We start from the raw sequence: 13,343 nt of genomic DNA on the forward strand, positions 1-13,343 counted from the left end.
TTAAATGGCTCCCAAAGCCATTTCAGGTCCAGCAGAAATACAGAACTGATTTGTTTTAGTACATATCCTCAGCTCTTAAATCTACCAGACCTGAAACTACTCCATGCTGACCTAGTTTGGATGCCTCTGATCCTGACTCCCAGGACCTGGACTGGCAGTGGCATGCTGAATAGGCCATCTAATATAACACTAGTCCTGGGGGGGCTTTTTTTCATCCACACACAGAACTGTAACATGGCACAAACCATCAGGATCAGCAACAGCATCCAAGGCCCAGCAGTGCTGCTGCAGCAGGGCCACTGCTCACTGCTGAGTTTGAATAAATCCTCAGGGTGGTTATTTGCAGATGGGTGAATCCATCCTGCTCTTCCCAAGTGTTTAATAGTAACAATCACAGTATCCCCTGTTGCTCCAGTTATCTAAGATGTCAGGCTCCCCATGATCCTGGATAGCAGAGTGTTGGCTACACAACATCACAATCAACACAACATAAATCGTTTGAAAAAAGTGAAAACTAAAGATAGCACTGAAGAGTTTCGTTTTAATTAGTGTGAAACAGCATCTCATGTTTCCCATTCTCAGAGGATATTCTATTCTATATATATACTATATATATTCTATATATTTGAACATTATGTAATACATTAAAAAAAAAAAAGTTAAAATACTGGAGAAGATTTATCTTTTTTCCCCTCTTCAGGAGGATATATACCAAATATGAAAGTGCCAAATAATTTCATTTCAGTATTTCAAAATCACAAAAACTATTCATATTTTTAAAAAAACTATAGGGTTCTTATAGTTTGCTTCTTTTTGTTACTTCATCTTGAAGCCGTCCAACATTAACTTCCAATACTCCACTGATAACCCTTATCACATTGGAGTTGCAGTCTAAGCTCTAAAAATACAGTAGCTCTTTTTTTTAGGCTTCCCTAAAGCAATGGAGAAGGTTTTCCATGGAGGTTATGGAATTTTCATCATCAGAGAAACTTAGAACTCAACTGGTCAGGCCCTGGTCAGCTTGGTTGTGCTTTGAGAAAAGGCCAAACCAGACATGACCCCTAGAAGTCCTTTCCAACCAAAATCATTATGCAATTATATTTGCATGCAGTACTAGAATTTCCTGTGGTGCCACACTAAGAGGTCAGGAGTTGTGTGTTGCCCCCAAGGAAGCTGACTGGGAGTCTCAGCACACTCAAGCAATGGGCAATGACTGAGGAATGTCACTGACATTACTAGAATAATTCTGAATTTTGAGGCAGCAGCAAGAGCAAAGCATTATCTTCTCCCATGTGGTTTTTATATGAATTTATGTCAAATTCTATCTTTATTTTACCAACAAAACTCTTGTGTCTTAAATTATATCTCACTTGATTTACATGAACAGAAAGAAGACAAGGGCTTTGCTATTTTAATTACTATAATTGAGAAACTATAAATTAACCTTTATTCGCAAACACCTCACTCCCTCCCTCCTCAGGTAACCCACACTGTAAGCTGCAGGAGCACAGAGTAACTAAGAAAGATATTTCCATCCCAACATACTATGGAGAAATAGAGTCATCTCTCTCTAATTAGAAAACTTCAGTGTGTCACAATGCATTGAAACTGAAATGGTATCTTTATGGATAAGCTTATAATTGGTAGCAGGTCTCACACAGCCAAATCACAGCTCTAATCCAATCACTAAACTGCCATATGCTCTGTTCTAAGCAATCAGCCAGTTCCCTACCACGACTCTCCAGAAATAACCGTGGTTTGCAATTGCCCAGCTGAGCATTTAAAATATTCTGCAAAGGTCTGGTGCCACCCATTTGGTGGAAAAGGGTATCACGTTCTTGTGGTCATCGTAAACTCATCCTAATTTTCTTTCTGAGACCAAATGGTGAAAAGAAGTCACAGAACTATGAAAAAAGGTAAACAATTGCAAAGTACCATTACAGGTATTACAGAAAGCACTAATGGAACTGAGAGAAAAGTCACACATCTCCAGGTTTGCCCCCTAATTTAGTCTTTTTGAGACAAATACCTATAATCTATGTCAAATGCACTCCAAGTGTTAGCCAACATTGACTTTCTAGTGTAGAACTGGGATCGGTATTCATTCTTTGCCCACACAGAAATCCAAGAGGCATCAGCAGGTACACACTTTGAATGTCCTCTTCTCTTGTGATTTAAAAAGAATTCCCTCAGTCCCCACCTTAACTGTTCTCTTTTCTTTAAGTGCATATCCCAGCAACTCTAAGGCAAGAATTGACAAAGTAGATGTGGAAGCATTAAGTGACAGTCACTCCTGTGTTATACGTTAGTCCACAGTCAAAAGCTAAGAAAACAGGGACCAGAATCTCCTTATCCCACCTGTACCCAGAGCAAAGGTTCCTCCTGGCCTCCTCCAGAGCATACCTGGAGCCATGCCCAGCTGCCAAGGTGGACAAAGGGACCAACAACAGTGGATACACACAGCTCTCCTCATGGGTTCCTTACACAAGACAGAGCCCAGCTTCACTGCCCAGCCTTGCTCACACCCAGCCACACTCAGGCAACAAGCACTGCTTTGGATTGCACTCCAAGGTCTTCAGGGAAACCTGCATCATCCATCAGCTGCGTAAAGGTTGGAGGTCACACTGAGCCAGCAGAAAAGGACCCTGCAGATCAAGTGTCTCTATGGACTCCGGACACCCTTTTGTGTTTTTCTTTCCTTCTAAACAAGTATCAGATTTTTTATACACCAATTGAAATATACTTTTCAAATGAAGTATTTTATCAGCATTCAGAAGTAAAAATATCCTAGCGAAAGGAAACCAATAAAAAAAGTTCTACATTCCTCCAAATACACAGAAAACAAAACAAAATTCTCAGCAAATAGAATAATTTTCACAATACAGCCCAGCACTATTCTCTCTTTACCTCCAAACTGTGACCATAAAATACAGTAAGAACTCAGGAACATCTGGCTGGATTAATTAAATCCCTATTTTCATAAGGAAAATTTATTCTTACATACTTCAAATTTCAAAATTGCTAACATCAAATCCCCTCAGTCACAGTATGAACTCTGTAAGGTATTCCAAAAGCATGCTTCTCTGAACTTCTCAGAATAATTCAGCTCATGTACTATATGTATTTACATACAACTGTATCTCATCTGTCTACAGCATACAGACCCAGCATATTTGCAAATGCAAAACGTGTCCTCTCTGAAACCACTAAGGACACAGAAGAGCCTTAAATTTGGCCTGTTTGCAAAAATCTCAGGAAGTTTTGCCAAGGCTAAGCAGAAAACTTGGACCATTCTGCTCTTCAGGCCTAGCTCATAGGATTGTTTCCACAGAACAAAAGAACAAAGCATAAATATTTAATTCTCCTGACATGCAAACACTGTATTGTTTTCCTGTTTGTATGGGTAACACTCCTGTTCACATTTTTATTTGCTATCCAATTAACAGACTAACACAAGTACAGCTTTCCACCTCTGCACTGGAGGAGATGTTAAAGAGTAGACAGGTGTTTCTCAGTTTTAGCAAAGGTGGGAATACTCTGGGGCAAGAGAGACTTTTTACAGTAAGTCAGGTCACAGAATACAGTTATGCCACACACTTGGGTTAGAATCACTAGTCACAAGTTTTAAATTGGCAAAATAATTCTTAAAACTAATTTTATCCTTATGGTATTATTTTATGAATAAATAATGTGAATTACTATTTAATTGTTTCAACCTGAGATTTTAATTTTTCACCTATCAGTATGGGAAATCTCTTGGCAGCTCTGGAGGCCATGTGAAAATTAAATTTTTTGTTTAATTATAAATTGGTTTTGCTGCAATAGTGGAAGCTTTAATTGAAATATTTTAATTAAGTGCGTGAAGCCACACAATGCTGGCTTTTTGCTGCAGAATAGCTTATCTCAGTCTGGAATTTCACATTTACTCAGCTCCTGTGCTGAACACAGCCTGCTGTAGAACTAATTGTTACTGCTGTTTTTACCTGGTTAATGCATGTACCAAGACAAACAGTGGGTGCATTCAACCACACATTTCAGACCATGTTAATAATGTGGGCACTAAAAAAGGGTGCTTAGAACTGTTTAAAAATAATTAGAGTAAGTGAGAAAAAGATAAAACTGCAGTATCTTGTTCAAAATGTCTCTGATCCCCACACTTCCTGCCTGCTGGCAGCCCTCCCAGGAGGAACAAGTGGCAGACAGGGCTATCAGATTGCTCTCTGATGGACAGCCAGACTATGGCAAAACACAAGCTCCAGCAGGGAATGCTGATCTCTCCTTCTCCAGACAGGATATCAAAACTTAAAGTACTTGCAAGGTTCATAAACAGCAGTATCAACATTATTAACATTATATATTTCAGGAGTGTGGGAAGGGGGAAAGGGTCGATTGCTTTTTCACAGATTACTTTCCACACTTGAGTATTTCAAAAACAACCCAATCTGTGGCTGGGGCCCCTTCTGATGACACAAATGAATTTTAAAAAAATGGGATCTAGAAGTACAGAGGAAACTGAGAACATCAGCAGCAGAATTTCACACTTGTAAAACACTATATATATAAACTCTGAAGGTTTCTGGAAAGAGGGGTCAGACAGGTTACCCTGACAACACAGGCAAGAATAAAAGAATGGTAAACACTGATTACCTGCACCAAATCTATCCATGAATATCTGTATGACTGCTCTGAGAACTAGGCTGTAATATATTTTCTTTGAGAACTAGGCTATAACTTGTTTTCCTGTTACCACTGTACTGGGTAAAAAAAAAAATACAAAACAAAACAAACAAACAAAAAAAAAAAACCAAAACAAAACAAAAAACCAAAAAAAAAAAACCCCAAGAAGCAAGTCACCTAAGTCTTCAGGCACTAACAAATACGAAAACTGTTTCTGCAACAAAACAGATTAACTAAAAACATTTATATTTCATTGGAGATCACACTGAAAGTTACTTGCAAGGAAACCACACAAGAACCAGAAGAGGCAAGGAAGTTGTTATATAAGACTTGGGAAAGAACTTCCCATGCACTGCAGTAGCAGAAGGGTAATGCTATTTAAAAAAGGGGGAAAAAAGCCCTCTATCATTCACTGATCAAATAACTTAAGATTTAAGAATAACAGATAAATACAACAAGGTATCTGACAGTGGGTTAATTCAATTACAGAAGAACATACTGATTTACACAACATATCTTGTCTCCAGCAGAAAACACTTAGGAAGAAAAAGAAGGACAAGCACTTAGTAAAATTATGCAAAAAAGACAGGCAAAACTTCATTTCAGAAAACAAATATTGGCTGTGTCAAGCAACTAGGAAGAGTAAAATTACAAAATGGAAGGGTGGAACACTGTAGGGTGTTTCTTGCCCTATTTCTCTCATATTCCTGTTCTTCACTGGCTAGTGCAATTCGTTCTGACTGTCTGAAGGAGAAAATCCTGCCAATTAATCTTAGAAGCCAAGGGAAATAGATTAACAGAGGAAATGAGTAGGCCTGGGCTTTAAGATTCACCTTCTCCAATTTCCCCTTCTTCCATCTAAAATGCATAACTAAGCTGTTACGAAACCACATGTTGTAGTGGTAAAAACCCATTTTGTTATTTTAAAATCTCTGAGTGAAGAACATGGCTGAAATTGTGACTGAAAGCTAAAGAGACTTCTCAGAATTGGCAGGATATAAATTTCAAGAAAATTAAGAAATTCCCAGCTGGTGGAGATCACTTTAGCTCTTTTAATCCACATTGGTATGCTGATCCACACCAGCTGAAAATTTGAACCTTCTTTTGTGTTGTGCTATTTTTAAGAAGCTAAACTTCAGACTTGAGTACAATTGTTCAATCCCATGACAAATACAGTGGAAGTAGAAGAGAGCCAACATGTCCCAGTCACTCACTGAATCCTTCATGTGCCCAGCAATTCTTTTTAGTGCTATCAAATCACCTACAGCTGTTCCCAAGTCTCTCCTGGGAGCTACAGTGGAACACAGCAAACCTCCCAAAAGTTGAAGCCTTTCTGCTTTTAACATTCCCTCATGTTCAGACCACCTGTGCCACCTACATTTTCTATAGTCACCTTGGTGGCCTGTAACACTCTCACTCTGTGAGGGCAGCACCCCAGGTTTTGTGTCACATGTTACCCAATCCCTTCTTCCTCACTTACTCTACACATGAACTGTGGCATCTCTTCCCACCAAGAAATTTCCTTGGTCTCCATAGTGAGAGAAAATTCCCTGGCAGCACCTACATCTATTAAATCATACAAACACAACTTCTGAGAACAAAACTGGGTCTGTCAGATGGCTGATGTCATCCCTCAGACACTCACCAGGGTGACAATGGCACATTCAGCAGTCAGTTGAGCAGCACTGAACAACGTCCGGACAAAGCGGTAAATCTGTTTCTGCTCTGGATCGTGTTTGTCATAGTCTGGTGGCACTTCGGATTTCTAAGGAAGAAATACTTCCAAATAGGTGACTGAAACAAAATGAAGCAGACAGAAAAAAAAAAGACAGTTCACATGAAAGGGAAGGAGAGGCAGATAAACTTACCGAAAGGGGATGAAGGTTTTCATCAAATATATCTAAGAGCATTCTTCCGTCTGTGTCCCTAAAAAGTATCAGAACCAAAGTACTGTCATTATCTGAACACAGCAGACACAAGTGCACCATTACAACTCCAACACTCCCCATGCTGTGGGATGCTTAGAAACACTGATGAAATGTGATTTTCAAACAGAGGTTGGACCTACTCTGCTTTAAGGCCCACATGTAATATGAAATTCGTATTACAAAGCATGCTAAAACACTCAGCTTTCAGTGCCCAATATACAAAATTGTTGAGCTCTTTACTGTGGGGCTGAAGAAGTACTACTACAAATTCATCATAAAATCAGCCCAGCTTAACTCTCATTTTTTTAACTTAATCATGTCCACCTCTGCAATCTCTCAACTCCTCTTCCCCCTTTACCAACATTGTAAACACTTATGTATATGCAATGCTATTTTACAGTAATCTTTTAGCTTATGCATACATACTTCACTTTTAATTAATTTGAAAAACCCTATTGTACTAATGATTTCTGAAAGCCAAAAGAAGTACATACAAAAAAATTCAAACGAAATAACATTCCTATTCACTGGTTTTATTAGATTTTTCTCTGAAATCCCTGTAGATCAATATCAGCATACACACTGATGCAACTTCTCAAGCCTAACATCCAGGATGCAATATAAGATTGCTGCTGCACGTAACATCAGCAGGACATTATCAAACACAAAATCAAGGGGTATAACTGCACTAGAACTGCACTTTCTGGACAGATGCATCCATGTGACTTACTTATTCCAATCCCATCTTTATTTTTAACATCCCTGGTACTCTGATTATGCTGTTCTTAAGAAACATATCACTATTTTTTATCTTTACACAGCAGCATGTGTCTCTCAGAGCATGCAAGCCACAAGTTTTACAGTGGATTCATGTCTGCAAAATGCATTTATTAACAACTGACACTTAAACCTCAACATCTGAAGGTGACATTTTTTTCTACTAAAATGGAGGCTAACACTGGAAGTAAACATATGTTTAAATATATAAAAAAGAGGAATTCCTAAATTGAAACAAACAACAAAAACAAAACAAAACAAAAAAAAAAAAAAAAAAAAAAAAAAAAAAAAAAAAACAAACCATGAAATGGGGTAAGAACTAGAAAATTCCTATCAGCAAGAATTCTAGGCCAGATTCTTTTACCCCCACCTAAAAAACCAGTGTCTTAATGCAGAAGTAGTCTCCCTGAAATGACTGGTGCGCTACAGTAAACTGTGGCACTTCACAATGCCAATGGAAATATTTCCTATTTTATTTTCTCAGGTTGTAGCTGCTGCATGCTATGGAGTCACACATGACCCTCAAAAATCTCTTAAAAAAAAACTTGAGAGGTTTTTGTCTTCACTAGCATTCACACTGTACTCTCAAAAACAGACCATCTACTGATTACCCAAGCATTCTTTATGTTTAGTTTGCTGGGGTTTATTTCTTTAGCAAATTCACCAATGCTTATGCATTCCTTCAAAAACAAGATGGGTGTAGTTTTTTATCACTTGTTGAATAACTAAGACAACAAAACATAAAGAAAACTGATGAGTATAACCATGATATAAGACACTGGAAAAGGGAGGAATGGTAACTAGAATGTTACAATCAAATGAAATGTGAGAAATATGTGAAGAAATATTGTATTTCATGCATAACTTCTCAAAACATTAGATTAGTGAGAGTTTGAAATATTACGAAGTTATTTTGGTTTAGGTCTCCTATGCAGGAGAATAGGACCAACTAAATACTGTCTGAAAAGAATTCTCTGGAAAAGCAGATGCCTGACTCATTTTCTGTCAAAATGAACCTTGAGTCAGAGTGTCACAGTGGTTTCATACTCCCCACCCCACCCCATAATGAAACAAAATCTCCCACATATGTCAACAACTTCCTTTCTGCCTATAATAGCAGGAAACAAAACATGTGTTTTGCTCTTGCTGTTTCAGCAGCAAGCACAACTGAGTGCTGTTACCACATTGTCCCTCCATTCCCAAATCAGAGACAACCCAAGAGCAAACAGTTGTTCCACATTCCTCATTTCAGAGTTGTTCATTGACACATGTGAGCCTGGCTCCAGCATCACTGCTAGGACTCTGTCCCAAGTGCAGACACAGCACTTCCCCACCCCAGGCACATTCCAGGGAAAGCAGCAGCAACCAGTTTCCTGACTAAATCACCTCTCCATCCCAAAAGTGAAAGGACAGACAGAAACTTTCCCAACAAAGCAACAGTCAGAATGCATCTGTTTTCAAGATGCTGACATAGTACTCTTCATTTTAGAAGGTTTTTGGTCTCTGTCTACCAGCTGTAGGTCAAATTTGCATCAGGCTTTGCAAGCCCACAAATGGGCATAATTTACTGCAGACGGGGATCAGCTCCATGGCAATCAGCACAAAGCAAGCCAGGCATACTGTGGCTCTGGATACTCCTGGCTCTGGATTCTTCCTGCTCACTTGCGGGCTCTTACTGAGATTTCTCACCCTTTGGGGGATTCTTACCCTCTAACATGCCTGATTCTCTCAAGCCTTCTACTCAGCTGCCATGGTACTTAGCAGAGCACTTAATAATTTATTTTCACAAAACTTTGGAGTCTGATTATCTCTGAGATCTCTATTATTTAGTCAAGCACAGCAAAAACTGACTAGTTAACTGAACTAATCCAGGGACTATGGAAAAAAGGGGCAAAAAGGAACCACAGATGGATAAACAAGTAATCCAAGCATGACCACTCATGCCTTATTTCCTGGTAAATGAGATTAAAAACTAGAGGGAAGATTTCTCTCCAACTTTTGCTTTATATATTGCCATGTTTCAGTCCAAGGCCCACTGATGCTTGGAAAATATTTTAAGAGCTTTCAGTGGGAATCAAGCCCTAAGCCTTTCTGCCCTTGAGCTCATTTTAAGGTTTCTCTTGAGATGTCAGCCCTGTTTCAAGAAGTGTGAAGGGTTCCACTGACCTGAACCATGGCCCTGAATGACGTACCAGCTGAACTTTAAACTTATGAGTAATTCCTTTTGTTCTGGTTGGACTTCTTATAGTCCAGAAGAAAAAAATGTCTAAGTAGCTTGATAAATCATGAGCTAAGCCAAGTTCTCTGAAAAGGCCAATTAAAAAAACATGGACACAAAAGTCTCTTAAATTATTTATACAAACTCTCCTTCGAAATGCCAGGAACTATTATTTGAGAATACTGTGATGCATCATGAGGACAGGGAATTTAAGAAACAAAAGCACAATTCAACTTGAAGACAACTCATGTATGTGCCAAGTTACTTTTTAGAGAACCTTTTTTCTATGCAATTTCAATCAACTTGAATGAGCAGAGATCTAAAACATACTACACCAGGAGAGATAAGCCAGGACCTGCTCTGTTTCTGAGGCATCTTGAATTACATCTGTTCACAATGTCACTCATACTGTATAATTCATGGGTTTTATTTCAAAATCCCAACTGATCACTAATATGCACAGTTAACTTTACAAAGGTGCAGCTAAAAACATAAAACTGAAAGATAATATCCAGATTTTCCTACATGTAATTGTAACACATGCAACAATGCAGAAGTGCCCAAAGCATATAAAACCAAACACCGATGGAAGTACAGCTCAACATTGAAAAGCTCTGATGATCACCAGAGCTTTTCAATGTTGAGCTGTACTTCCATTTCTTATGGTACTTAATGTTCTAATTTTAATTTTGCTATGTAAAATATTATATATAGAAAATGCGTGTGTTTCTTATTGGGAGTTCTTCATGGGAGTTAAGAAAATTGCTACCCAAAAATATTTTGAAAGAAATTAAGTATGGATTTTTGGGGTTTGAGTAGTTCACGTGTTTCAAAAAAAGACACTTTCAGTATAAGATTACGTTATTCACATACCTGTTTTTGATGTGGTAATATATTGCAAGAGCTACACTGTAAAGAAAAATACAGAGTTAATATCTGCCATACTATATATTCTGTCATATCACATGCAAATTTAAAACTTGGCACAAAGCACGTCAAACAGTATATGGTCAACAGCCTGTTTTTTCTAGTTCACTCTTAAATATCAAGAAAACTGCTGTAAAAATACAATTTTATAACATTTGTTTTTTACACTCCATCCTTTTAACTAGTAATTAAGTACTTTACAATAATTGTCATATTTCACATATCAAGTTGCACACACTTTCCATTTAACACCCTACTCCACTAAACTTAATTATTAAACTCCTACTGACCTCCAAGGTTGAAGACAAAGCATCACAGGCATTGCACACTTTCTTTAGTTTTGCTGCCATGTTAACACAAAATGTTTTAATCACCATTGGCCTATGACTGTACATTTAAATCTATTGCTTGTGTCTGTCTTTATGTAGCTGCTCAAACAGCAGACTTAAATACCACACTCCCACAGTTTTATGGCATCCAGTTACTTATTTTAACTCAGGAAAGACAACTCCCTGAATAACTTACTGCATTATGCATTTCCTCTACTCTCAACCACACACTAAAGCATCCCTGTTTATATTCTGCACACAGAACAAAAGTGTCCAGAAAGTTAAGATTTTGATTACATACACAACTAACTGATCTCATTCACATTTGAGATGGAACAGAATGAAAGCATGATTCTTATGATTATCCTACAGTCCAACTCCCAGCTCATGCTTTACTCACAATACATTTTTACTGAAGAATGAAGCCAAGCCAGAACTCTCCCTGCTTATTGCAGCGGCATGAAACCAATCTAAGCTAAAGGGAAAAGAGGATGGAGAAGGGAATTCACTAATTCTCTTTGTAGACAATTTGTTTCATCAGTGATTCACTTTAAAGTGCTTATGTCTTACACGGATGCAAAATTCCCACCTTTTCTTTCTCCTAAAAGACCTTTTAAGAGTCAACTGGTTGCCCTCTGATTTTATTCCAGAATTTTTACATAAAAACTGAGATACTGCATGTTAGGAAAAGAATATGTTTCAGCCAAAATTTTGGTAGAATTTTAAATTATTTCAGGTTTGTTTGGTTTTTTTTTTTGAATAGCCATACAGTAGAAAATATTTTTCTCTTTTAAAAGTAAATATATTTTATTAAATTTTTATGAGCTTTTATCTGGCTGCATTAGAAGTTCTTAGATAATAAATGCTTTTTAAATTTGACGTTTTTCTACAGGAACATATTTAAGAGATAGTGTGTACCATGGACATTTAAAGGCCACAGTTGTAACTGAACACAAGAAAAATCCACATTTATGAATGAATTCGATTTGACAGAAAGCTATTCACAAAATGAATTAATCCTAAAATTTAATTTTAAATTATGCCCCTAGGAACACACTTGCAGCTGCAGTTCACTTTATGAAAGCAGATGTAAGAATCTATGTGCACAGCTCTGCTTGGTGCCCATATGGTTGCCTTTGTAACAAAATGTCTAATTAAATTTAGAAAATATTTACTATTTAGAAATCTGTATCAGAATCTGAAAGTCTCTCAGGGCTGTAATAGATTAACTCATCCAAGGCTCATTCTACCTTTCATTCACTGGTTCAGCTGGCACTAAGAGTGCAGAAATGATGATTATGGAGCTTTCCATCACCCTACCCCAGCCACCCTCTCGCTGCAGATGTTGCAGTGGATACAGTAATAGTTTAAACACACCAGTACATAACATGACCTAGAAGAGATAAATGAGCTGAGCGAAATTACTCCCTCTGAGATTTACTTATGTGCAATAGTCATTCTCCTGCAGAGACTGCAAGGCATGGGGAAAGAAATAAATTTGTACTACAAATTCAGTAATCCTACAACTCCTCACCCTTCAACCTGTTAAATGTGCATCAGGACAGAAGATGCAGAGACTTCGTGTGCCAGAGTTCAGTTTCTTATCCTCTGTAGTCCCTTTTCAAGCCCTCTGAGCCCTTGCATGTTCCAACCCTTCCCATGCTGGCAGCCTGGCCTCAGCCCTGCATGACTCCCACCTGATCCCAGCACTGGCTCTTCTGCTCCCACAGCTCTTGCCCCGCACCATGCACCCGAGTCTCTCTCAACTACACCACCCTTCTCCCCACCACCAGCTTGTCCCTCTGTGTCCTTCTTCACAAGGCTTCTGCCAGCCCTGTGACCCCCGCTGAAAATGCTTCCCTCCCGCTGTAACTGAGTCCATCTCTTCTTCCCACGAGCCATGGCAGTTCTGATGCAAAAAGAGACCCAAAACCCACCCAAAAGGCTGCACTTATTCTGCACACAAAGTATTTTAGAGCAGAAGAGTATGAGATGCAAGGAAAAAAAAACAAACAAACAAACAAAAAAAACCACCCAAACTTAGAAATGCAAAACCTTTTTCAAGCATTAGTAAAAACTATTTTTAAGCTACTAATGACAGAAACCTGAGGAAAAATACTGTATTCCAGGCAGAAAGAGCAGATGAGGAATCAGGCATCAGTTTAACTACAAAACTCCTCTCCTCTCCTCTCCTCTCCTCTCCTCTCCTCTCCTCTCCTCTCCTCTCCTCTCCTCTCCTCTCCTCTCCTCTCCTCTCCTCAGAAAAATTAAGGACTGTCTTAGTGACCAATATTACAAACTCCTTTGGATGTGTTAGTCTGAATAGATTTGTCTCTCATGTAAACACCTCTGCAGCAGAAATACTGTCTTAATACATTTTTGGATTTGCGTACACCAAGGTAACCAACCTACAGACAACTCAAGAGAGGCTATCAGCAGCCATTAACAAAGAGCATAACATGCATTTGGTCTCTATTTTCCCCTTAC

The 13,343-nt window shown here is 38.4% G+C and overlaps 1 protein-coding gene across 5 annotated transcripts in view; it reads right to left on the reverse strand.

Moving 5' to 3' along the window:
- CCNY (cyclin Y) overlaps window positions 1-13,343 on the reverse strand; it is a 115,685-nt gene that overhangs the window by 14,127 nt on the left and 88,215 nt on the right. For all 5 annotated transcript variants that reach the window (XM_062494058.1, XM_062494025.1, XM_062494042.1 and 2 more), the window contains 3 exons: window positions 10,474-10,509; window positions 6,546-6,603; window positions 6,323-6,442 (listed from right to left, as the gene is read on the reverse strand). In XM_062494058.1, the coding sequence (XP_062350042.1) occupies window positions 6,323-6,442; window positions 6,546-6,603; window positions 10,474-10,509 (214 nt within the window). The remainder of the gene's footprint in view (window positions 1-6,322; window positions 6,443-6,545; window positions 6,604-10,473; window positions 10,510-13,343) is intronic.

The sequence above is a fragment of the Cinclus cinclus genome, chromosome 1 (genome assembly GCF_963662255.1).
Source record: "Cinclus cinclus chromosome 1, bCinCin1.1, whole genome shotgun sequence".
NCBI classification, from domain to species: domain Eukaryota; kingdom Metazoa; phylum Chordata; class Aves; order Passeriformes; family Cinclidae; genus Cinclus; species Cinclus cinclus.